This window comes from Aotus nancymaae, unplaced genomic scaffold (assembly GCF_030222135.1).
Source record: "Aotus nancymaae isolate 86718 unplaced genomic scaffold, 86718_ANA_hifiasm-v0.15.2.pri h1tg000033l, whole genome shotgun sequence".
NCBI lineage: Eukaryota > Metazoa > Chordata > Mammalia > Primates > Aotidae > Aotus > Aotus nancymaae.
This window is the reverse complement of record NW_026988447.1, coordinates 62950471-62976172: the sequence shown is the minus strand read 5'-3', so window position 1 is coordinate 62976172 and position 25702 is coordinate 62950471. Positions and strand designations below refer to the sequence as shown.

The following is a 25702-nucleotide window of genomic DNA, read 5'->3' as shown; positions in this document are numbered from 1 at the left end:
ATGAGAGGGTAATTGAAATAAATGCTATTAAAAGGAATTAGTATTCTTTTAATTAAGTTAAACTGGTACATATAGCAAAACTGAAACTGGTAAGGTTTTCTGGGAAACCTTTCCTTGAGCTAACTTCCAGAGGAGCAGAAAATCCAGCTGCCTGGGTTACTTGAGATAAAAATGGATTCATACTTAGGCAAAAGGATGACACAGGTGAGGTGATAAATGGCATCGCTGTTAAATGATGCTGCTCAACATCTCTCCTCTGGCAGGGCTGGCACACAGAATTCCACTGCTAACTGCATTTCACGAACTATCTTTCAGTGTAGAGGCCTATAAAAAGATTTGCTTTTTACAGGCAAGAAGGTATAAGAAGCAATATGTCAATTGTTATCTGTGCTTTTTGCTGCTGAACCAGTTAGCCCTCTGGCTAACTTGTGCTTCTCCAGTTCCTCTGGGATTTCATGCTCCATCATCCTTGAAGGAAGATTTTGAGTATAGAATCTGTTGACATCTTAGTTCTGGGGGAATAGATTCTGAAGGGAAAAGACAAGTCAAGAAAGCCCCTGTGTTGAATGGAAATGGTGAAAAGGGAAAAAGTACAAAAAAACGAACAAACAAAGCAAGCTCCTGTGGGAATCAGAATGACTGGCCACAGCGACATTTTTATGTGCATATGGATCTTTTTGAAAAGAAACCCCGTCCGTGTCCCTGTTCCAAGATTCACTGTTATAGACCTTCTCAAAACTCAGAGGAACATGAAAGGTCATTCCAGAACAACCCCAAGGTTCAAGTCATGTTCAGACACATAACATTTGTTATTGAATACTTGAAACCTCTTTTTCCAGAATAATCAATCCTAATTATATCAACAAGTTCTTATTACTGTAGAATTTGAATGCCCTCCCCATTTCCCAAATCCTTGTTAATATTGTTTAGATAGTCAAGTTCATCTGTTTCTTTCTTGAAGACACACTCCCAGAAATGGGCAGATCCCTCCAGAGTCAGCTCACTGGTATACAGTTAGAACTGGCAATTCTCTTCTTTCAGACTCTGTGGGCATGTTTAGGTTTGATAGTATATTAAGACATTTTACCTACCCTTTCTGAAATAATACAAAAAGTATGTTTCACTTAATGGAAATAAGTAATTGATAAGGTACAAACTCAAATGAGTTCCAGCAGCCAGGCAGGTAGCAGACATGCGTTGTCATCTAGTAACTATGAAGTGGGGCAGGGACTGCAGTGATCTAGAGAACACACAGCATCCCTAAAGACATGCAGGCCCATTTATGTCTCTAAACACCATGGTGGACAAGGGAAGCACTGAATTCACCCATGGTCTGCCAATTTGCTGCCACTGTGCTTCAAGCCAAGCCATCTACCATTCCTTTTGTGCTGAGGAAATAATGCGTGGCATGCTCCAAAATAAACTCTTTTGAAAAGGAAGCGTTTCACTACAAAATGACCAATTACTTATTTTAAATCTTTCGGAAATACATTTTTCAAATGATCCTAAGTCTTTTGTGACATTTGGATGTTGGTTGACATCTCCTTTCCCAAAGTTGGGAAGACTGTTTATTCTACAGATATTTACGGTTAATATTAACGTTTATTTAGCTTACCGTGCAGCAGGCACCATGCTAAGTATTTTGTGCACATGATCTCCGATAATTCTCAGAAAAAGAAGACAAAATCGGCACTACCCTCAACTAGCAAAGTATGTAACTTTTGCCTCTGTCCTTTCTCCCCTTGTCCCCTTCTGTTTCTCAGTAATGGGACACACTTTTTAACCCAGAAGACGAGGTTCCAGCCACCTCCATCCTTAGAAAGAAACTCATTAAAAATGTACTGGTTGATTCTTTAATTGCTCATAGAGAGTTCAGAAGAAGCTACTCCAATGGCTTCTTTGTAGAGCGCTTTTGCTCCCCGTTGTCTACACCTGGACTTCCTGTTAATGCACCCTCCCCTTGTATTTTAGAAAGGGCTCGGATGGAGAGTCCAGCCTATTCTACTCTGAGGGGCTGTCTAACGGCTGGTCAGGAAGAACTCATCCTCCTGCAAGAGAAAGTCAAAAATGGGAAAATGTCTGTGGATGAAGCTCTGGAGAAATTTAAACACTGGCAGATGGGAAAAAGTGGCCTGGAAATGATTCAGCAGGTAATACTGACCCCAGTCTTTTCTGGGACATTCCCTCACTTGTGGAGCCCCTAGATTGTTTGTTAATGTTTCATTTTTCACAAGGAATACAAGTAACTGTTTTTTTTTAACCACTAAAAAAGATACTTTAAGCAATCAATTAAATGTTTGAAAATATCCAGATATTATGTTCACCAGCCATTGGTGAAGTCAATCCTGAAATCCAGTATACCAAAGCTAATACCTAATCAGCTTATAGTACCTGTCTGTAGTATCGTGACTGTTTTTTGAATCTCGTTGCCAAAATTAAGGTAAAGCATCTTTACACTGAAGAGTGTATTACGTATTCCAAGCTTAAAAGGAAAGGAATAAGACAATACATTGAAATCACACTAAGCAACCGTCCTAAACTGCAGTAAGTCTTATATTCTTTCTCCTGAAACTTTTACTTATATATATGTACACATACACGCACACATTTACACACACACACGTATATATATCTCAGTCACAGTTTGTAGAGCAATAGCAAGAATATTAAGTTCAAATAAGCTTGTCTTCTGTAAATATAATTTACGTCTTGAGATGGAATTGGAGGACATGGTTCTGAGGTGAGAATGAAAACAAAATATACCACATACACCCCTTTACATTCCTCAGTGAGAGGTAACATAGGCATATTCCCATATTCCATCCTTTTTATTCCAAAAATATTTTAAGTTTTTTCTTCTCATCACAGAAAACCCATTGCTTCAGAACCCAGTTCTAGATAGCTGTTTGATTAGACACATTTAATAAGCTAATTTAGGCCAAAGTATAAATAATTGATAATGGCTTAATATTGTACCTTTCCCAAGAGATAATTTTCATTTAAAAAACAATGCTTATGAAACAATTTTAAACAATAAAAAAAGAACCAATATGGAGAAATTTCAAACAATATAGCATATGGGCCAGGGGACTTTCCCAGTTCATCTGAGATCATGCCTTGTTAGAAACCACCTGTCTCTAAAGGCAGTTATGGTTGTGGGTTGGTGGCTGAACCTCATCCAGATTTTGCAACACTAAGCAAAGGCAATTATTTTGCCAAATAAATGCTAAAGAATGCTGATTGTAGAGTTCTGCAACTCTTCATTGTCAATGATCAGAATTACAACATTGCTTCTCAATCATGTCAATGTCATCACCAATACACATGTGTTTAAGTGCAGACCTACAAATCACTTTCCTAGCAATGTTAGATTGTATAGATTTTGCTGAAATAAGTCAATTGTATTTCATCCTCCTCAGACCCTTAAATAATAAAGTTTTCCATTTAGAGTTATCCAACCTAAGTATCATTTTGGAAAATATTTTACTACTTGTTTCATTAAACCTGGTTGTTTCTCTTTTGTTTGCATATTTATATTTAATCTTGTTTTAGGAAGAATATAAGGTGCTTCAAACTAGTTAGAGACTGATCTGACTTACCTAATTATAAGGTGATAATGGGATAATGAATATTGTTCATGTTTATTTAAAAAATAATATTTTAAAATGAAGGCCAACAGATGCTAAGATTACTTTCCATAGCATCAAAGTTTAATGACTTGGTCTGAATTCTGTCAGAGAAATCAGTCAGTCCTTAACATAGGGGACTGGGCCAAAATCCAAACAACAAAAAGACAAATACTCCCCATTTCCTCAACACACACACATGCAAACAAATATGCATTCCTATGTACTTTTCAGTACTTCTCTTTCAGCTTGCAAAAGTATTTGTTTGTATCCTATGAATATAAGTGAAGTAATAAGAGGTAACTGAAGTCATATTATTATTGATGAAGGAATTATTCTAGGAAACTAAGAAAAAAATATGGAGTTAATAGAGGCTGGTTTCCAGAATAACTAAGAATTGGGAAGGATCCATGGCATTGAGGATGAAATGGTGGGGAAGGGAAAGCCTTGCCCTTCACTCTCCTCACTCCTACTCACAGTCACACAGGACCTGAAGAAGAGTTTGGCACCACTGGTAGGAGAGATCTGTAAGGCAGTGGAAACCACTAAATAGGAAAAGGGTTCTAGGTTTCTAGGAAAACCCTGAGGAAAAAGTGCTACTCTTAAGTTCTGTTCTAAAATAGGGTTATTGAATGTTAGCTTGTTTTACATGTTGCTTAGAAAGATGATGTTCAATATTTGGAAATCAAAGAAAGATCACAGATGTGCTAAGAACAGGAATTCTGTTATGTATCATCTGCTTTTAAGTCTCTAAATTTTAGAATTAGAACACTGGGCAGGAATGTGCCACACAGAGGCTGGAGGTGGGCTCAGGAAGCAGCAAACCATCACTGTGCAGCCCTTCTGCTTTTGCACACTAAATAGCCAATGTAGACCCCACAAGCATTGGGTTGGGAAAGCAGCTTCCCAAAGAATTGCACTCTAGGATCCAGTCTTGACTCTACCACTTATAACTATGATTTGGGAAAGTTACTGTACCTCTCTGTACCTCAGTTTCCGTATCTACAAAACAGAATGACGATATTTTCCATTCGCTTCATTAAGCTGTGAGAATTAAGTGAGATAATATGTGGAAAGCATCAAGGATGGCAATTGGGACATCGTAAGTAGCAAATTAATATCAAGTAGCAGCATTGGTATTGCTAATAGTAGTCAATGTTTTCATCTTGACCCATAAAAAATGTGAAAATTGTAACTATGTCCTGGTTGTTTCCACATTAAGGAGAAATTACGACAACTACGAGATAGCATTATTGGAAAAAGGCCAGAAGAAGAAAATGTCTATAGTAAGTACGATGTGCCTGCTATAGAGTGATTAAGTTGAATATTCAGGGACTGTGGAGTTGAATGGGCCTGATTTCAAATCTAAAACTCAGCAATTCCTAGCCATCTAACAGGAAGAAAGTCAATCTCTGGTAGTCAAACTCGTTGTCTACAAAATATGCATCTATAACTATACATGCATCTGAGAGTGCTTGGGTGAGTTAACATAAAATACTTATATTCTCTGGTTCAGAATGAAAGTACATAATGAAAGTTCATAATGAACCAGAGAATATAAGTATTTTGTATGTTATAAATATAATAAAGGCTTGTTACTCTCTTTTGAAGTCTATGTAAGTTGCAAAAAAAAAAAAAAAAATACTGCTCCATTTTTTAATAATCCATTACATAAGAAATCAAAGCCAGGCGTGGTGGCTCACACCTGTAATCCTAGCACTTTGGGAGGCTGAGGCAGGCAGATCAGTTGAGGTCAGGAGTTCAAGACCAGCCTGGCCAACATGGGGGAACCCCATCTCTACCAAAAATATAAAAATTAGCCAGGCATCGTGGTGCATGCCTGTAATCTCAGGTACTCAAGAAGCTGAGGCAGGAGAATTGCTTGAACCCCCCAGGATGCACAGATGTTGCAGTGAGCCGAGATCACACCATTACACTCCAGCCTGGGTGACAGAGTGCCACTCTGTCTCAAATTAAAAAAAAGAAAAGAAAAAGAAATCAAATGATTAAAGAGACACACTTTTTAATAAGTTTGAATATTCTTCATATGGTGAATTCTCACAATTGTCAATATATGTATCATTTTAAATTTCTAATAATTAAAAGTGGCTCTGGCAGTGGAGGTTAGGGGAGGGGATACTCTGTAGTAAGCAAATCAAAATTATTAATATGGTAAGTCTTTTGCAATAATAAACAACACATTCCAAAATTAAAAATAAATTTTGTTGTCACTATCTGACCACTCTTTCCCCAAGACTCTACCCCTGCACAGATAATTAAAAACTTACAACCAATAAAAGAGTGTGAAAACTTCCATCTCTTCCATTTTCATTAATACTGCATAGCTTTTAACTAGTCCTTCATGTTGAAATTCATTTCTCCTCATATTATAGAGTTGTTATTTTTCTAGGGAGAATTTTTTAAGCTCCTTAAAATGTTTTCTAAAACACAAATATACTTTCTAAAATAATTAAGGTCTTAAAGACAGGGCCATCTTATGGGTAACAGAAACCTCCATTCTAATATGAATAAGATTAAAATTTTAATGATTTATAAAATTACAAGTTATATAAATAATCTTACCAAGGAGCCTTAAAAAGCTAACATTTATTGTCTCCTATACATTATTGTTTCTTACAATAACTCTATGAGGTAGGAAATATTCCCAGTTTATAAATAAGGAAACTGTGGCCCTGAGAACCTGAAGTTAAAGGACAAACATAAGAAGTGACAAGCCATTTCTATTTAACTCAAAATCAGTGCTCTTAATCATCAGTGCCTTAATTATGACTCAGTTAGTTTTCCTTTCAGCCACACTGGAATAAATACCAGACAAATTTTTCTATTGCATAGGACACTAAAACTGGGCAAATATATGAAGCAAGTGATATTAGGAGGCAGACAATAGGTAGCCAAGGACTATAAATAATTCTAGAGACAAGCAGTACTCACGGAGTATCTCTCATTATGGCCTAGGTCTCTGCCAGAGGAATACTTCTTGACTATACTCTGAGCAAAGCAAAGTAGTCCTATTGAACTGAGAAGGCAGACATCCCAGTTCAGGGCAGCTGAAGCTGCTAGAATGTGTGTGGTGGGTCACTGAGAGGAGGTGGCTGTGTAGAGAGGTAGCATAAGGGGTCCACGTGAAGGACTCCACAAGTCTGTGGCTGAGAGATGAGCTGTACGTGTGCAAGGTGAGACAGTCAAGACATGCAAGATAGCAACTTCTAGGACACTGAAAGCAAAAGAGAGACACTAGAGGTTGCACAGAGTTGAGGAAAAGCCAGTCTGGGAATGTTTAATTTCTGTCCCTGTTAAATTAGAGAGACTTTAATACTTCCTTAAAATGCCTGACATTCTGCTGTGACACCCAGAAGAGGTAATAAGTAAAGACCATGACTCAGAGTAAGAGCTACTGTAGACATGCCCTATCAAAATCCCTAACCAAGCCCCAACAAGATCTATACGGGAGACAGAGTTTGTAGGCTGACTGAACCTACGAACTCAGGACCTTAAAAAGAAAACACCTTGGGCTTTCTATCGCAAAAACTCCAAGGTGAAAAAGAATAAAATTAAGTCTATACAAGTTCTTGCCAGTAACTGAGCTGCCTACTAAAACAAGAACATTCTGTCATCAGAAGAATATTCTAGAATACAGAATATACAACACGTTATCTAGAATGCCCAGTGTTCAATTAAAAAAAGAAGACATACAAAGAAATGGGAAAGTGTAATCTTAATGAGGAAAAAGAAACCATAGACAGAATCTGAGATGTTGGATGTTGTTGATCTTAGCAAACAGACTTTAAACACCTCTTATAAACACTGAATTTAATGAAAAACATGATTTTAAGGACAGAATAAATAGGGAATCTCAGCAGAAAAAAAAATGAAACTAATAAAAGAACTAAGTAGAATGTATAGAAAATAAAAAGTACAATAAAATAAATAAAAATTCATCAGATAAACTTATTAGCAAATTTGGAGATGACAAATTAAGAGTTAGGAAGCAAACTAAGACAGATCAACAGAAATTATCCAATTTGATTTTCAAAGAGATAAAAAGACTTTGAAAATGAACAGAACCCAAGGACATTTATGACAATATAATGCATTCTATAATGCATGTAATTAAGACCCAGGAAAAAAGAATAAAAAGGGGCAAAACACTTTAAAAAAAAAAGACCAATAACTTGCCAAATTTAAAGCAAACCACTTGCATATTTTTGCAAAAAGTTTTAAGAACCAAAATTAGCATAATTTTTAAAAGAAGAACTTCCAGGCAACTTATTTTTTCAAGCTACTTTAAGCCAAGGTAAAAAAAAAAAAAGAAAAGAAAAGAAATTCTTGAAAGCACCCAGAGAAAAGACACATTAAATATAGAGGGAAAAAGATAACAATATCCAATAATTTATTATCAGAAACAATGGAGGATTAAAGACAATATGATCAGATCTTTAAAGTCCTAAAAAAAAAATTGACCACTTAGAATTCTAAATCCAGAGGAAATATACCTCAAAACTGTGATAAAATAAAGACATTTTTAGATAAATGAAATGAGATAATTCATAGCAAAATTACAATAGAATAAATGTTTGAAAATCTCACAGAAGGTGAAGGGATATTAACAACTCAGATTCTCACTGAGGGAAGCTATGGGAAAAAGAATACTGAAAATTATACAAAGAAGGTAGATATAAAACATTATGTTTTCCTTTTTCTAATAAATTACTTCATAGACAACAGTTTAAAGCAAAAATAATAAAACTTATGTTAGAAGTTATATAATATGAAGAAGAAAATATGAAAACAATCATGCAAAGGACAGTGGAGGCAGATTAAATAGAATTTTATGTTTCCAAAATGGTTACATGGTAGAGTGTAAAGGGTGAAGATTGGGCTATAAAGTAGGAAGAGGAGAGGGTAAAGTAAGAAACATGACGTGTCGTGTATAAGGCGTGAAGTACTACAGGGTATACTACTGTCTCAAGAACTAAGTTGAAGATGCATATTTTAGAAATAGTCAGAAAGCAACCAGTATAAAATTAGATAAAAACAAGTATTCTTAGGAAACCTATAGAGGAAATAAAATAGATCATTAAAAAACTGTTTGATTCACCAAAAATAAAGAAGGAAACTAGACAAAGAGGAACATAAACAAAATGGATAAGTGAAGAACCAAGAACAAGATGGTAGTAGTTAACTAAGCCACGTCAATCGTTGTATTAAAGGTAACTGAATCAAATGCTTCTTTTAAAAAGCAGGCATTTTCAGACTGGAAACATAAGCAATACCCAACATTAAGATGTCTAAAAGACATATATTTTAGATATAAAACACAGATAGTTTGAAAGTAAAGGATAGTAAAAGGTCACTATGACAACAGTAATCATAAGCATAAGAAAGCTAGCATGGCTATATCAACATAAGACAAGATAAATTTCAAAATAGAGAGTATTACAAAAGATAAACAAGGATATTACATACAGATAAAAAAGCAGTTCACTAGAAAGATATAGCGATTCTAAATATCTATATAATATAAAATGATTTTATATTATATATATTTAGGAGTTTTACTAAAACTCCTGAAACAAAATCTGACTGTACACAAAGATGTTTCCACTTCTTTCTAGTAGAACAGACAAAAATCAGTAAAGCTACAGAAGACCTAAACAACACTATCAGCTAACTTGACCTAACTGACATTTACAAAAAAAAAATTTTTTTAAGTCAGAATACATATTTATTAAAGGTATACATGGAGGTTCATCAAGATGGAACACAGGCTAGATGAACAAGAAAGTTTCAGTAAATTTCTAAATACTGAAATCTTCAGAGTACAAAAAATTTCAGTCTTTTAGGATCTTATATTCTCTTACCACAACAGAAGTAAATTAGAAATCAATTAAAAATTGTATATCTAGAACATCTCCCAATATATTCAGAAATTAAATACAATATTCAAAATAATGTGAGGGTTAAGTAAGAAGTCATATGAAAGTATTTAAACCTGAAAGTAATGAAGAAAACATCAAAATTTGTGAAATGCAGATAAAATAAGTATACAGTTAACAGCTAAAGGGAAATGTATTACTATAACTATTATACTAGAAAATAACAAAAAGCTTGAAGTCAATGATTTAACTTTCCACCTTAGAAAAATAGAAAATGAAAAGCAAACCTCCAAAAAGAGAGGAGAGAAATAATTAAGATCAGAAATCTGTAAAAAAAGGAAAGAGATAAACAAAAGAGAAAATAAAATTAAGTTGTTTGAAAACATAAATAAATTTGATAAGCCCATGGGAAGAATGATCAAGGAAAACAAAAAATAAAACAAGATACCTAAATTAGCAATTAAATTGGGTTACTACGACAGATCCTATGGACATTAAAAAGATACTAAGGGCCAGGTGCTGTGGCTTTGGCCAGCCACCATGGCTTACACCTGTAATCCCGGCACTTTGGGAGGCTGAGGCAGCTGGATCGCCTAAGGTCAAGAGTTTGAGACAAGCCTGGCCAACATGGTGAAACCCCATCTTTACTAAAAACACAAAAATTAGCCAGGTGCCTGTAACCCCAGCTACTCTGGAGGCTTAGGCAGGAGAATCACTTGAACCTGGGAGGTAGAGGTTGCAGTGAACCAAGAATGCGCCACTGCACTCCAGCCTGGGTGACAAGCAAGACTCTATATCCAAAAAAAAAAAAAAAAAAAAAAGATACTAAGAAAATATAATTAACTTTGTCAATATATTTTACAACTTATACCAAAAAGAACAAATTACTTGAAAGACAAAACTTGCCGAAACTGACTCAAAAAATAAAAATCCACACTCCTCTAAGTATACCTCTTTGTACAATTCTCACTTTTAGAACTTTGTTAATATTTTACACATTCAGTGAATGAAGACAAGGCAGAGATAGGAGATAAAATGGAATATAAACAAAAAATGTATTATGGATAATAAGAGACAGGTTTTTTATTGTCTGAGAAACCAGTTATATTAAGGAAAAAGAAGGGCTAGAATGAATGTTATGGTATTGCACTGGAATTGGAGATAAAAGTATAACAAATCATGACTGATAATATATAATTACACAGAGATAAATGTAGAAATATAGTTGTGTGTACAAATATGCGTATTTCTTTAGCTCATTCTGCTGAGAGGACCTAGAGGCAGTGACAGCCCAGCACCAATGAGCACATCTAGTCCCCAGGTCTTAGTTTATGATAGTAAATGGCCCATAAGCATGTGAAAAGATGCCCAATATCATGAATCACTAGGAAAAGGCAAATTCAACTATAATGATTTACCAATACACAAAATGTATAATGAATTACAATTTTAAAAGACTGTAGGTTAGGATGTGGAACTGGATATGCACTATATGCATTGCTTATGGAAATATAGAGTGGAGTGAGAACTGTGGAGATGTCAAATATACACTTACCATGTGACCTAGTCATTCCACTCCAGGGGTGTGTGTGTGTGTGTGTCTGTGTGTTTGAGAAGGCTTCTCACACTGTTGCCCAGGCTGTAGTACAGTGGTGCGATCTCGGCTCACTGCAATCTCCACCTCCTGAGTTCGATCAATTCTCCTGCTTCAGCCTCCTGAGTACCTGGGACTACACAGGTGTGCACCACCACACCCGGCTAATTTTTTTTTTTTTTTTTTTTTTTTGTATTTTTGGTAGAGAGGGGGTTTTACTATGTTGGCCAGGATGGTCTCAATCTCCTGACTTCGTATCTCCTGACTTCGTGATCCGCCCACCTCGACCTCCCAAAGTGCTGGGATTACAGGTGTGAGCCATTGCACCCAGCCCAGGTTTTTCCCCAAGACAAAGAAATGCCTGTGTTCACCCAAAGACTTGTTCCCAAAAGTTCATGGCAGTTTTATTTGTAATATCCAAACTGGAAACAATTACACTAAGTTATTAAAACATATCCAAATGTCCAATAGAAGAATACATAATTATATGGAATGCTACTTAGCAATAAAAAGGAATATCTACTATTATAACAAAAATATAAATGAATCTCACAGACATTACACATACTGAGTGAAATATATCAAATAACAAGGATGGATCAGACACAAAGGAATATTGCATGTTGCAGTATTCCATTTATCTGGAATTCTAGATAAAACTAATCTAGACAAAATTATAGAAGTAGAAATTGTTAGGGGTGGCGAATATCCAGGTTACCAACAGCAAATCCATATAGGTCTACAGCAACCTCAATTCTTGTCTCCTTAGAAGGAAGAATTTGACAGAGGGGCATAAGGCAGAAAAAGAGACTGAGGCGAGTTTCAGAGCTGGAGTAGAAGTTTATTAAAAAGCTTTAGAGCAGGAGGGAAAGAAAAGTACACTTGGAAGAGACCCCAGCAGGCACTGTGGAGGTCAAGTTCCCTGTTTAACCTTGATCCTAAGACTTCATATGCTGGCTCACTTCCAGCGTCTTGCACCCCTTTCCCTTCATTCTTCTCTACGGGTGAGCTGCCCACATGCATGGTGTCCTCCTTACACTTGGGAGGTGAGCATGTGCATTGTGTTCAGAAAGTTGTGTGCATGCCCACATGACGCTTTCTTTCCTTTTCCAGTGGAATGCCTCTGGAAGGTCATACTCCACCATTTTGTCTCTTAATGTGCATGCCAGAGCTCACTCACCCAATTCCTGAGAATTTATTGGAAGGTGATTACCAGTTTCAAGTGTTTTTATCTGTTTAGGAAATTGCCTCTGCCTGGTGCCAGTGATCAATTATCGTTTTAGTGTGACAACTCTGGACCATCAGGAAATTGCTTCTCTCTGGCACAGGCTGCCAATTACCATTTTTAGAAAGGCAGTGCGATAACTGCCGAACCATCACGTGATGGTCACCTGACATTCCTGGTGGGTGATGGGGAGCCCTCTCCTGCCCATTCATGCCTGGCTAGCTACCTACTGCAACGAAATCAGATCAGGGGTTGCCATGAGTAATATTTGGGTGATGACTGATGTGAGGGAGAATTAGGGAATATTCTGTGGAGATAAAATGGTCTCTATCCTAATTGAGTTGGTGGGTACATGGCCATATATACATTTGTCAAAAATTAACCTCTTCCCTTATAAATGGTTGAATTGTATGTAATTATTCCTGAATAAAATTGAGTTTTAATAAGAATGAAGTAGCTCAAGCTAAGGGAATATCAAGACAGAGCAGCAAGCTTGTATTAAATGTTAAACAAAACTAAAATCATAATATCTTGAGACAAAGGTTGGGAGAGAAAAAGACAAAAGTAATAAAAAGCATTGTTTCACTCATAGCTGGAGGTGAATTTGGGGTTGGTATTTTTAGATCAGACTGTGAGATTTCATAGTGACCTCAAAGACAAGTAGTAGTTCAATAATTAAAAAAAGAGAGAATTTAAGATAAATATTGGACAAAACTCAGTAGAACATGCTTTTTTGTCTTCTAGATAAACTCACCATTGTGCATCATCCAAGTGGTAAGTACTTGGTATTTACTGAAGGATTTAAGACTAAAAGAACAGAGTAAATGAACTTCAATACTAATGTAAACCTAATAGGATTAGGCAAGTCAGTGTAAAAATTCTCACATATTTTATATTCATATGCAAAACTACTTGACATCCAAAATAAACGGGAAGCGACTATAAAATAGCAACACTGAAGACATCATAATATAATAAAAGGACCGTGAATTTTGAATTCTTGATTGATCCTACTGTTCACAACTTACTAATTGTGACCTATGGCAAGTCACTTACGCTCTTTAGGCCTGTTTTCTCATATACAACATGTAGATAAGAACTGTACCACGGGTAATTGCTATAAAGACTGATAATGACATATGTAAATGGAAGCTTGTGTTTGATACTTGAGAGTTACTGATAGAGCAAATGCAATTTGAGAAACACTTGAGGAAGTAACTCATTTCCATGTGATTGGGGGAATGTGTGCTGAATACCGAGACAGTAAGGAAGAGCTAGAGGTCAGCTAGGGAGCTATGGAATATTCTAGAAGCAACTGTCCACAGCCTGGACCAAAACACTGACTGTGAGAATGAAGAAGCCATAGAACTGAGCCCTGTGGCTGGGATGAGAAATGCAAAGCCAGTGATAAAGGCAGGAGGAGCAGTAGTCTAGGAGAGCAGGGAGTAGAAGGATCAGGTGTTCGTGCAGAAGTGTGTTTTGTAATTGGCCAATCCTGGTGAATGTGGAAAAGAAAAGGAAGAAGGAATAATCAAGTAGAGGTTGTTACTCAGTGGTGTTGGAAAGATTGTAAACTCAAGTGACTCCTGTGGGTCCTCAGTAGCCTACCCAAGTCAATCCACATGGGCAGGAGAAATTAATAGAATATGCCAGAGGGCCTTTTCAATATCCCCCTTTTATCTTTCTAGTAATTTTTCTCTTCATCCATATCCCACCTTTGTAGAAATCATTTTTAAGGAGTACTGAATAAATGAATCATCAAATATGTAAATGAATAAAGAGGTAATAACAGAGTTTGTATTTCTAGGTAAGGAAACTGCCCACAATGAAAATATGTTTTATGACATACCCTTCAGCAATAAGGTAGGTTGTATTTATTTTGATTTTTATAAAATGCAAAAAAAAACTTGGTTAAAAAAGAACATGAAAACCTATTCTGTCTGTGCTTTTAAACATTCCTACAAATATGAACAAAATAGGTTAGGTGCACCTTTATATACAAAATCTATGAACATTAATTTAAGGAAATTAACTATTCAGAAAAAAACAAAGAGGGAACTCAAAGGAAAAAGCCGCTGAGGCCAAAGTGTGGCTAAATTCAACATGCACAGGCCAAAGAAAAAATTAGAGGAATTTTCAATACATGAGTTTCAACAATAGAAATATGATGTCTACTGTATTTGAATCACAATGTATACAGTCCTTAAACTCTGGGATGTTAGTAGGGGAAATATAACTCCAAAATATTATCAATGTAAATACGCATTACTTCACATCATATAGTTAACTAGAAATAAATTCCTAATGAGAAGCTAATAATAGCGTCAAGCAAAGACAGCAGCAATGGAAAACTAAGACCAATTCAAGACAACATTGATAATGTCCTGACTACAATTTTTTTTCATAAAAATGTTATTCCAGCTATCTGCATATATGATGTAACACACTTGCCCTGCTACTAATGGTCCTGTAGCAACTGGATTTCTTGCTAAAATCCTGAATCAGAGTCTTTGCTAAGTTCTTATAATGAACAAATTTTAATTTTCCAAAGTGTAATAATCCTTTAAGCTCTTTGTATATTTCAAATAAGTCATAAGTAATCATAAAAATCATTCACCCATAAAAACTAATTGAAGTATTTGCATTTTTTATTCTTCTGTAGCCTACCATCAACCTGTGTGTATGTGTATATATGTGTGTTTGTGTGTGTGTGTGTGTGTATATATATATATATAGAGAGAGAGAGACTCATTAGACTCATTCAAATGTAGCAAAATTGTGGGGTGCAGTATGGCTTTAAGGCTTACGAAAATATCAACCAAAGATTATTCTACAAGAGCTGAAGGACTGCACAAACATGGCAGTTTTGGAAAGGAGATTTTGAATAAGAGGAAAAGAATACAAATACCCAATGCTTTGTAAACTGTTCTCCCTCAAAATGGAAATAAAATTTGAATTCAAGAACTTGGATGCAGTTGAACTTTACAATGATTCTGTTTCCTTTTAAAATGGAAGACTGTCATTCCAATTGTCTCTGCAAAGCTGTTTTTCCATGGCTGTGAAAGGCAACTATAACTTTGTCATATTTCTTTGTTCAACCTTAAAATAGAAACAAAGAGAAATGCTAGCTCTGTATCTTTTTTTTTTTTTTTCCAGCTTCCTGCTCGACCTCAAGTTGAAAAGGAATTTAGTTTCTGTTGCAGGAAAGATCATTAAAGAAGGTAAAATACTAGCTATGTATATTTTTTAGAAAACCTATAACAGCCTAGATAGGGACTTGAAGGAATCGTTTGTCTAAAAACAGAATTCTTTAAATATTTCGTTGTATTCTCCTGAAAGGATTAACGTGTATTTTTCAAGCTAAAGGTGATTGCTCCGTAGAAAGATTTATGTGTAGGGGTGATTTAATGCCAGCTAATCAATTTACATTGATAAGCTATTATTCACTAATAAATTTTCTATTATCTCATTTCCAGGTTATTATAATGAAACTCAAGAATCTACAGACATTTTGCTTTCAGGGTGAAGCAAGCTTGCATTTGGATTGCCTGCTCTCTTTAGAGCAAATCTATACTATGAAAGCAGAAACAAGCCTTCAGATTTCAGAAGTTGTTATTGGCAGAATTTATTGTCATTATACCTGCTTAATATGGGTACATTAATATTAAAACAGAATACCATAGAGCAATTGCATTATTTGAAAATTCTTGCATTTTACAATGCACTTTACCTCTGAAGCAGCTAAATCCCATTTTAAAAATTAAAAGAAAACAAGCAGAGAGAAATTAAATGCTGTGTAGCAAAGTTATGGGGTCTGCTTGGGCGCACTAACCTCAACAGATTATTCCTCCTCTCCTAAGAATAACCATGAAAATACAAATTTACTGAGCACCTATTTGCTTTTTACATAGCTGGTCCATTTTCTGACTTTCTCACATTCAGAGCTGCAGTGACTATTGCTGCATCGTGTTTGCAGAAACCTTGTCTTATTTAGTACCTATCTGCATATAACCCTGAAAGCATTATTATTTGAAAACTTTTCTATATCTCAAATTAATATACATTTTTACAACCTACCTTTTTATTAAAAGACTTGCAATTTTATCAACCTATTTTTTTAGAAACAATTTACTAGCTTAGAATAGAATGCACTTTTATCATACTATAATTTTCATGTACAAATGCGACAAATAAATTGAATGTTTAAAGCTATGTATGAGTTTTTAAAGTAAATTTATGATAATTAGCCAATAAGAGTGGTTTCTTGGACTATTGGCCAATAAATTTTTCTGCTTACTGGTTTAAAGGTGAAAGTCTACCAAAAATAGTTTAAAATAAATAAACTTGATTAATAATACTGTACAGGGCTCATATAGTAATTTTTTTCTAGCTTCTAAACAATAAGAAAATATATTTAAAGTCATGCTATAAAACATTTATCATGGGTTTCTTATAATTGTTAACATTCTCAAAATAAGCTCAACTTTCAAAAACTAATACAGTAGCTTGATTAATCCCTAACAAAAAGTACTTTTGATGAGATTTGGAAATTCAGTCCATAGTTTTACATGAAACATTTCAAGAACTGGCATGTCCTTTCACACACTCAGCCCCCATTTCTGTGGCCTGTCCCAGCCAAAGATCAGAAAAAGAAATAAGACATTTCCTTGGAGATGTGGAGCATTTCTAAAAGAGCCATAGCCACTGCCAGAAAGGAAAGGCCCAAACATCTTCTGAAGATTTTGAACTGAATTTTCAGAGTTCGTTTATCTTATCTTTTTCATCATCCCTTCTTCAAATTAAATATATTCCCAAGCCATTGCTCCTAACTTAAGCCAAGAGCAATCCCCTTCCTTAGGTTATTAAATTTATTAGCACTATGAGTTCTAGAGAAGTTTGAACTGGTATTCAATGTTATCAAAAGAGTTTTATTTTGAATATTATTAACTCACTTATTTTCTACCTAGTCAATTTTCTAGGATAACAAAGAGGAAGCATTTAAACCAGTGGATTCTTAAGTGAGATAATTATGCTGCTCCAGACATTTGGCGATATCTGGAGACATTTATTATTTTCATGACTGGGGGAGAGATGTTCCTGGCATCTAGTGTGTAGAGACCAGAGATGCTGATAAACATCCTACAATATGCAAGACAAAGAATTATCCAGTCCAAACTGTCAACAGCTCTGAGATGGGGAAACCTTAATCTAGACTATGAAGTAAAATGGGACTCATACTTAAAGCTATGTTGTTAAAATAAAATCAGTTAGCTTTATACAGAGTTTTCTGAAGGTAGAAACCCCTATGATAGAATTAAGTGAATGTCATTATTTTGACGTGCATATGGCTTAAACTTAGATGAATCATTACAAATAATATTCAAAAGAATGGATGAGTCTAATACATTTTCATAAATCAACATTAGAGTTTCATTAGGTTCTGCCAATGAAACCTCTAATTTTTAGAAAATGAGACTATTCTCAGTATTTTCTTATTAGAACGACCTTATACTCTGAGTCATTATGTTTATTTGTGTACTATTTGCTCATCTGAGTTCCTTCTTGTTTTCTCTAATGCTCAGGGTGTCTGATTCAATAACTTGGACTTACCTGAATTTTCACTTTATGCTGCTTTTCTAAAGGATAAATATTTAGGATAGTGCTCTGCACCATAAGCCTACTCTAGTGAATCCCAGCTGATTAGCACAGAGCTAGTAGGAGCCCCTCTCTGTAGCTATACCTGCCAGCTATACTTGCTGGCCTGCCTTATTTTGTGGAGTCCACCTTTAAAAGTAGAGCAACCACATAAAAGAACGCAAAGGGTAAGATCTCAATATCTTAGACCTCAAATTTATAAATGGTAATGTATCATTTCCTCAATATTTTCATCTTTACAATGCAGATGATAATGTCCCTTACATAATTTTGTGGGTATTTAATGACTATGTATTTAAATGAGCAGTGTACTACTACATTCAACAGCATGAACTTTGAAGACCAAACTAGTTTGCATCTTGCCTCAACTATGCACTAGCTGTGTTAACAAACCATTTTTTCCATATACTGAGCCCTATTTTATCATTGATAAAATGGGATTAATAATATCAACATTAGCATAAATTGTTTGAGAATTAAAGGTAGGGAGGTAATTTATCATCCAAGGAAGACACTTCGGATCATAAAATGAAGTATCATTAATGATTACGATGAAAATCCAGGCATAAAACTGGGACTGCGTAAGAGAGGAGGGGGCCGCCAAGATGGCTGAGAGAAGCCAGTGCCTGAACGCAGCTCCCAGCAAATGAGGTGCAAAGGGCTGGAGGACTTCACAGTTCCAAACAAGGTGCTGGGTTCTTTTCTGTGGGACTGATGGGGCACTGGAATTCGGCCCAGGGAAGGAGCCACAAGGCAAGAGCCACCCAGGAGGGCAAACCAAGATAGGAGGGCCACGTCCCACCTGAAACATGCAGCCGGATTGGAGGGTCAGGGGACTTGACCCCCTTGGTGCTCCATTTTGGATCCTGTGCTCACCTCATCACTCCTGCAACCTTCGGTCCATGAGAGCCCTGCCAGCCGGTGGGGCACTGTTGGTAGTCGATGCAAATCTGAGCAGCGGCTACCGCTGGGCTTGGCAAATTGTCACAGGGACCTCTGCAGGAGTTTGGGCTAACACCAGCGGGACAGAGCGTCCCACAGAGGGAGGGAGAGTTGAAAGCAGGGAAACAGGCCATAAGGCCAGCAGGTCCCACCCCCATAGAACTCAAACTGAAGTGCTTGCTAGAGAGGTTGGCAGCAAATACACCAGCTTGACCACAACCAGGAAGATCAAGCTCTGGGAGAGACACTATTGGGAAGGTGGGGCCAATCTCACCTGCAAACAAACTCCAGGAAGGACCACCCACCCAACAACCCGACTGAACCCGAGGGAGCCCAGCAATGCCCTCTACAGGCCAAAGAAGATACAGCTCCAACCTCAACAGAAAAAACGTCCACTCAGACTCCTCCTGAAATCACCAACTTCAAAGATTAAAGGGAGATAAATCCACAAAGATGGAAAAAAAAAACCAGCACAGAAAGGATGAAACCACCAAAGAACAGAACACCTCTTCTCCTCCCAGGGATCACAACTCCTCACCATCAAGGGAACAAAAAAAGACAGAGAATGAATCTGATGAATTGACAGAAGCAGGCTTCAGAAGGTGGGTAATAACAAACTTCTGTGAGTTAAAAGACCATGTTCTAACCCAATGCAAAGAAACTAACAACCTTGAAAAAAGGTTAGACGAAATGCTAACTAGAATAACCAGCTTAGAGAGTAACATAAATGACTTGATGGAGCTGAAAAACACAGCATGAGAACTTTGAGAGGGATACACAAGTTTCCATAGCTGAATCAATCAAGCAGAAGAAAGGATATCAGAGATAGAAGATCAATTCAATGAAATAAAACAAGAAGGCACGATTAGAGAAAAAAGAGTAAAAAGAAATGAACAAAGCCTCCAAGAACTATGGGATTATGTGAAAAGAACTAATCTAGGCTTGATCAGCATACCGGAATTTGACGGGGAGAATGAATCCAACTTGGAAAACACTCTTCAGGATATTATCCAAGAGAACTTTCCCAACCTAACAAGGCAGGCCAACATTCAAATCCAGGAAATACAGAGAACACCACAAAGATATTCCTCAAGAAGAGCAACCCCAAGGCACATAGTTGTCAGATTCACCAGGGTTGAAATGAAGGAAAAAAATCCTAAGGGAAGCCAGAGAGAAAGGTTGAGTCACCAACAAAGGAAAGCTCTTCAGACTCACAGAGGATTTTTCAGCAGAAACCCTGCAAGCTAGAAGGGAATGGGGGCCAATATTCAACATCCTTAAAGAAAAGAACTTTAAACTGAGAATTTCATATCCGGCCAAACTAAGCTTCATAAGTGAAGGAGAAATAAAATCCTTTACATTTCTCTAATGACCAGTGATGATGAGCATTTTTTCATATGTTTGTTGGCCTCATATATGTCTTTTGTAAAGTGTCTGTTCATATCCTTCACCCACTTTTGAATGGGCTTGTTTTTTTCTTGTAAATCTGTTTTAGTTCATTGTAAATTCTGGATATCAGCCCTTTGTCAGATGGGTAAGCTGCAAAAATTTTTTCCCATTCTGTTGGTTGCCAATTCACTCTAATGACTGTTTCTTTTGCCATGCAGAAGCTGTGGAGTTTGATTAGGTCCCATTTGTCTATTTTGGCTTTTGTTACCAATGCTTTTGGTGTTTTGGTCATGAAGTCCTTGCCTACGCCTATGTCCCGAATGGTTTTGCCTAGATTTTCTTCTAGGGTTTTTATGGTGTTAGGTCTTATGTTTAAGTCTTTAATCCATCTGGAAAAAAATCTGGAGACAACAGATGCTGGAGAGGATGTGGAGAAATAGGAACACTTTTACACTGTTGGTGGGAGTGTAAATTAGTTCAACCATTGTGGAAGACAGTGTGGCGATTCCTCAAGGACCTAGAAATAGAAATTCCATTTGACCCAGCAATCCCATTACTGGGTATATATCCAAAGGATTATAAATCGTTCTACTATAAGGACACATGCACACGAATGTTCATTGCAGCACAGTTTACAATAGCAAAGACCTGGAACCAACCCAAATGCCCATTGATGATAGACTGGACGGGGAAAATGTGGCACATATACACCATGGAATATTATGCAGCCATCAAAAATGATGAGTTCGCATCCTTTGTAGGGACATGGATGAACCTGGAAACCATCATTCTCAGCAAACTGACACAAGAACACAAAATCAAACACTGCATGTTCTCACTCATAGGCGTGTGTTGAACAATGAGAACACGTGGACACAGGGAGGGGAGCACTACACACTGGGGTCTGTTGGGGGGAAATAGGGGAGGGACAGCAGGGGGTGGGGAGTTGGGGAGTTGGGGAGAGAGATCATGGGGAGAAATGTCCGATACAGGTGAAGGGGAGGAAGGCAGCAAATCACACTGCCACGTGTGTACCTATGCAACAATCTTGCATGTTCTTCACATGTACCTCAAAACCTAAAACACAATAAAAAAAAGAATATAAAAATAAATAAATTTTATTTTACCCCCCTCAAAAAAAAAAAAATCCTTTACAGACAAGCAATTGCTGAGAGATTTCGTCAATACAAGACCTGCCTTACAGGAGCTACTGAAGGAAGTACTAAAAAGGGAAAGGAATAACCAGTACCAGCCACTGCAAAAACGTACCAAATGGTAAAGAATAACGAGGCAATAAGGGAGTCATGTAAATTAATGGGCAAAACAACCAGCCAGTAACAAGATGGCAGGATCAAATTCAAATATAATAATATTAACATTGAAGGTAAATGGCCTAAACGCCCCAATCAAGACACAGACTGGCAAACTGGATAAAAAGTCAAGACCCATCAGTGTGCTATATTCAGGAGACCCATCTCACATGCAAAGACTCACATAGACTCAAAATAAAGGGATGGAAGAAGATTTACCAAGCAAATGGAGAGCAAAAAAAAGCAGGGGTAGTAATCCTAGTCTCTGATAAAATGGACTTTAAGCCAACAAAGATCAAAAGAGACAAAGAAGGGCATTATATAATGGTAAAAAGATCAATACAACAAGAAGAACTAACTATCCTAAATATTTATGCATCCAATGCAGAAGCACCCAAATACATAAAGCAAGTTCTTAAAGACCTACAAAGACACTTAGACTCCCATACAATAACAGTGGGAGATTTTAACACTCCACTGACAATATTGGACAGAGCAGCGAGACAGAAATTCAACAAGGATATCCAGGACTTGAATGCAGATTTGGACCAAGTGGACCTAACTGACATTTACAGGACACTCTACCCCAAATCCACATAATACACATTCTTCTCAGCACTGCATTGCACTTACTCCAAAATAGACCACAGAATTGGAAGTAAATCACTCCTCAGCAAATGTAAAAGAACAGAAATCATAACAAACAGTCTCTCAGATCACAGCACAATCAAATTAGAATTCAGGATTAACAAAGGCACTCAAAACCACACAATCACATGGAAACTGAACAACCTGCTCCTGAATGAAATGAAGGCAAAAATAAAAACGTTCTTTGAAACCAACAAGAATGAAGATACAATGTACCAGATCCTATGGGACACATTTAAAGCAGTGTCTAGAGGGAAATTTATAGCAATAAATGCCCACATGAGAAACAAGGAAAGATCTAAAATCGACAACCTATCATCAAAATTGTAAGAGCTAGAGGAGCAAAATCAAAAAAACTCAAAAGCAAGCAGAAAACAAGAAGTAACTAAGATAAGAGCAGAACTGAAGAGACAGAGACACAAAAAACCCTTCAAAAAATCGATAAATCCAGGAGCTGTTTTTTTGAAAAGATCTACAAAATAGATTGCTAGCTAGACTAATAAAAAAGAAAAGAGAGAAGAATCAAATAGATGCAATAAAAAACGACAAAGGGGAGATCACCACTGAGTCCTCAGAAATACAAACTACCATCAGAGAGTACTACAAACAACTCTATGCACATAAACCAGTAAATCTGGAAGAAATGGATAAATTCCTGAACACTTGCACCCTCCCAAGACTAAGCCAGAAGAAGCTAAAACCCTGATAGACCAATAACAAGGTCTGAAGTTGATGCAGCAATTAATAACTTACTGACCAAAAAAAGTCCAGGTCCAGACAGGTTCACAGCTAAATTCTACCACACATACAAAGAGGAGCTGGTAGCACTCCTGTTAAAACTATTCGAAACAATACACAAAGAGGGAATCCTGCCTAACTCTTTCTTTGAGACTGACATCATCCTGATACCAAATCTGGCAGAGACACAACTAAAAAAGAAAACTATAGGCCAATATCCATGATGAACATTGATGCAAAAATCTTCAATAAAATACGGGCAAACTGAATCCAACAGCACATCAAAAAGCTTATCCACCACGATCAAGTAGGCTTCATACTGGGGATGCAAGGCTGGTTCAACATACACAAATCTATAAACATAATTCACCACATAAACAGAACCAAAGACAAAAACCACATGATTATCTCAATAGATGCAGAGAAGGCCTTTGACAAAATTCAACAGCCTTTTAATGCTAAAAACTCTCAATAAACTAGGTATCCATGGAACGTATCTCAAAACAATAAAAGCTATTTATGACAAACCCGCAGCCAATATCATACTGAATGGGCAAAAATTAGAAGCATTCCCTTTAAAAACTGGCAATAGACAAGGATGCCCTCTCTCACCACTCCTATTCAGTATAGTATTGGAAGTTCTAGCCAGAGAAATTAGATAAGAAAAAGAAATAAAGGGCATTCAATTAGGAAAAGAAGAAGTCAAATTGTCCCTATTTGCAGATGACATGATTGTATATTTAGAAGACCCCATTGTCTCAGCCCAAAACCTCCTTAAGCTGATAAGCAACTTTGGCAAACTCTCAGGATACAAAATCAATGTTCAGAAACCACAAGCATTCCTATACATTCCTATATATCAATAACAGACAAACAGAGAGCCAAATCATGAGCAAACTCCCATTTACAATTGCTACAAAGAAAATAAAATACCTAGGAATACAACTAACAAAGGAGGTAAAAGATCTCTTCAAGGAGAACTATGAACCACTGATCAAGGAAATAAGAGAGGACACAAACTGATGGAAAAACATTCCATGCTCATTGTTAGGAAGAATCAATATTGTGAAAATGGCCATACTGCTGAAAGTAATTTGTAGATTCAATGCTATCTCCATTAAGCTACCAATGACCTTCTTTACAGAACTGGAAAAAACCACCTTAAACTTCATATGGAACCAAAAGGGAGCCTGCATAGCCAAGACAATCCTAAGCAAAAAGAACAAAGCTGGAGGCATCATGCTACCTGACTTCAAACTATCCTACAAGGCTACAGTAATCAAAACAGCATGGTACTGGTACCAAAACAGAGATATAGACCAATGGAACAGAACAGAGGCCTCAGAAGCAATGCCACACATCTACAACCGTCCAATCTTTGACAAACCAGACAAAAGCAATGCGGAAAGGATTCCCTGTTTAATAAATGGTGTTGGGAAAACTGGCTAGCCATATGCAGGAAGATGAAACTGGACCCCTTCCTTACAACTTATACAAAAATTAACTCCAATTGGATTAAAGATTTAAGCATAAGAACTGACACCATAAAAACCCTAGAAGAAAACCTAGGCAACAGCATTCAGGACATAGGCACAGGCAAGGATTTCATGACTAAAACACCAAAAGCAAAGGCAACAAAAGCCAAAATAGACAAATGGGACCTAATTAAACTTAGGAGCTTCTGCACAGCAAGAGAAACAGTCATTACAGTAAACAGGCAACCAACAGAATGGGAAAAAATTTTCCCAATCTACTCATCAGACAAAGGGCTAGTATCCAGAATCTACAAAGAACTAAAGCGGATTTACAGGAAAAAAAAAAACAACAAACAAACCCATTCAAAAGTGGGCAAAGGATATGAACAGACCATTTTCGAAAGAAGACAAATCTGCGGCCAACAAACATACGAAAAAATGCTCATCATCACTGGTCATTAGAGAAATGCAAATCAAAACCACACTGAGATACCATCTTACGCCAGTTAGAATGGTGATCATTAAAAAATCTGGAGACAACAGATGCTAGAGAGGATGTGAAGAAAAAGGAGCACTTTTACACTGTTGGTGGGAGTACAAATTAGTTCAACCACTGTGGAAGACAGCGTGGCAATTCCTCAAGGATCTAGATACAGAAATTCCATTTGACCCAGCAATCCCATTACTGGGTATATACCTAAAGGATTATAAATCGTTCTATCATAAAGACACACATACACGTATGTTCATCGTGGCACTGTTTACAATAGCAAAGACCTGGAACCAACCCAAATGCCCATCAGTGATAGACTGAACAAAAAAAAATGTGGCAGATATACACCACGGAATACTATGCAGCCATAAAAAACGATGAGTTCGTGTCCTTTGTAAAGACATGGATGAACCTAGAAACCATCATTCTCAGCAAACTGACACAAGAACAGAAAAACAAACACCGCATGTTTTCACTCATAGGCAGGTGATAAACAATTAGAACACTTGGGCACAGGGAAGGGAACAACACTCAGGGAACAACACTCACAGGGCTAGGTAGGGGAGTGGAGGGGAGGGCAGGCGGGCACAGTGGGGGGTGGGGCGGGGAGGTGGGGGAGGGATAACACCTGGAGAAATGCCTCATGTAGGCAACTGTGGAGGGGGATGGAAACAACAAACCACCTATGCAAAATACCTATGCAACAGTCC

General features: G+C 36.8%; 1 protein-coding gene across 5 annotated transcripts in view; it reads left to right on the top strand.

The window, feature by feature from the left end:
• BANK1 (B cell scaffold protein with ankyrin repeats 1) overlaps nucleotides 1-16702 on the top strand; it is a 301537-nt gene extending 284835 nt beyond the window's left edge. For all 5 annotated transcript variants that reach the window (XM_012436540.3, XM_012436541.3, XM_012436539.3 and 2 more), the window contains 6 exons: nucleotides 1972-2150; nucleotides 4849-4912; nucleotides 13087-13116; nucleotides 14150-14205; nucleotides 15499-15563; nucleotides 15819-16702. In XM_012436540.3, coding sequence (XP_012291963.2) covers nucleotides 1972-2150; nucleotides 4849-4912; nucleotides 13087-13116; nucleotides 14150-14205; nucleotides 15499-15558 — 389 coding nt within the window. In that variant the 3' untranslated portion in view covers nucleotides 15559-15563; nucleotides 15819-16702. The remainder of the gene's footprint in view (nucleotides 1-1971; nucleotides 2151-4848; nucleotides 4913-13086; nucleotides 13117-14149; nucleotides 14206-15498; nucleotides 15564-15818) is intronic.
• Nucleotides 16703-25702: the final 9000 nt, after the last annotated feature.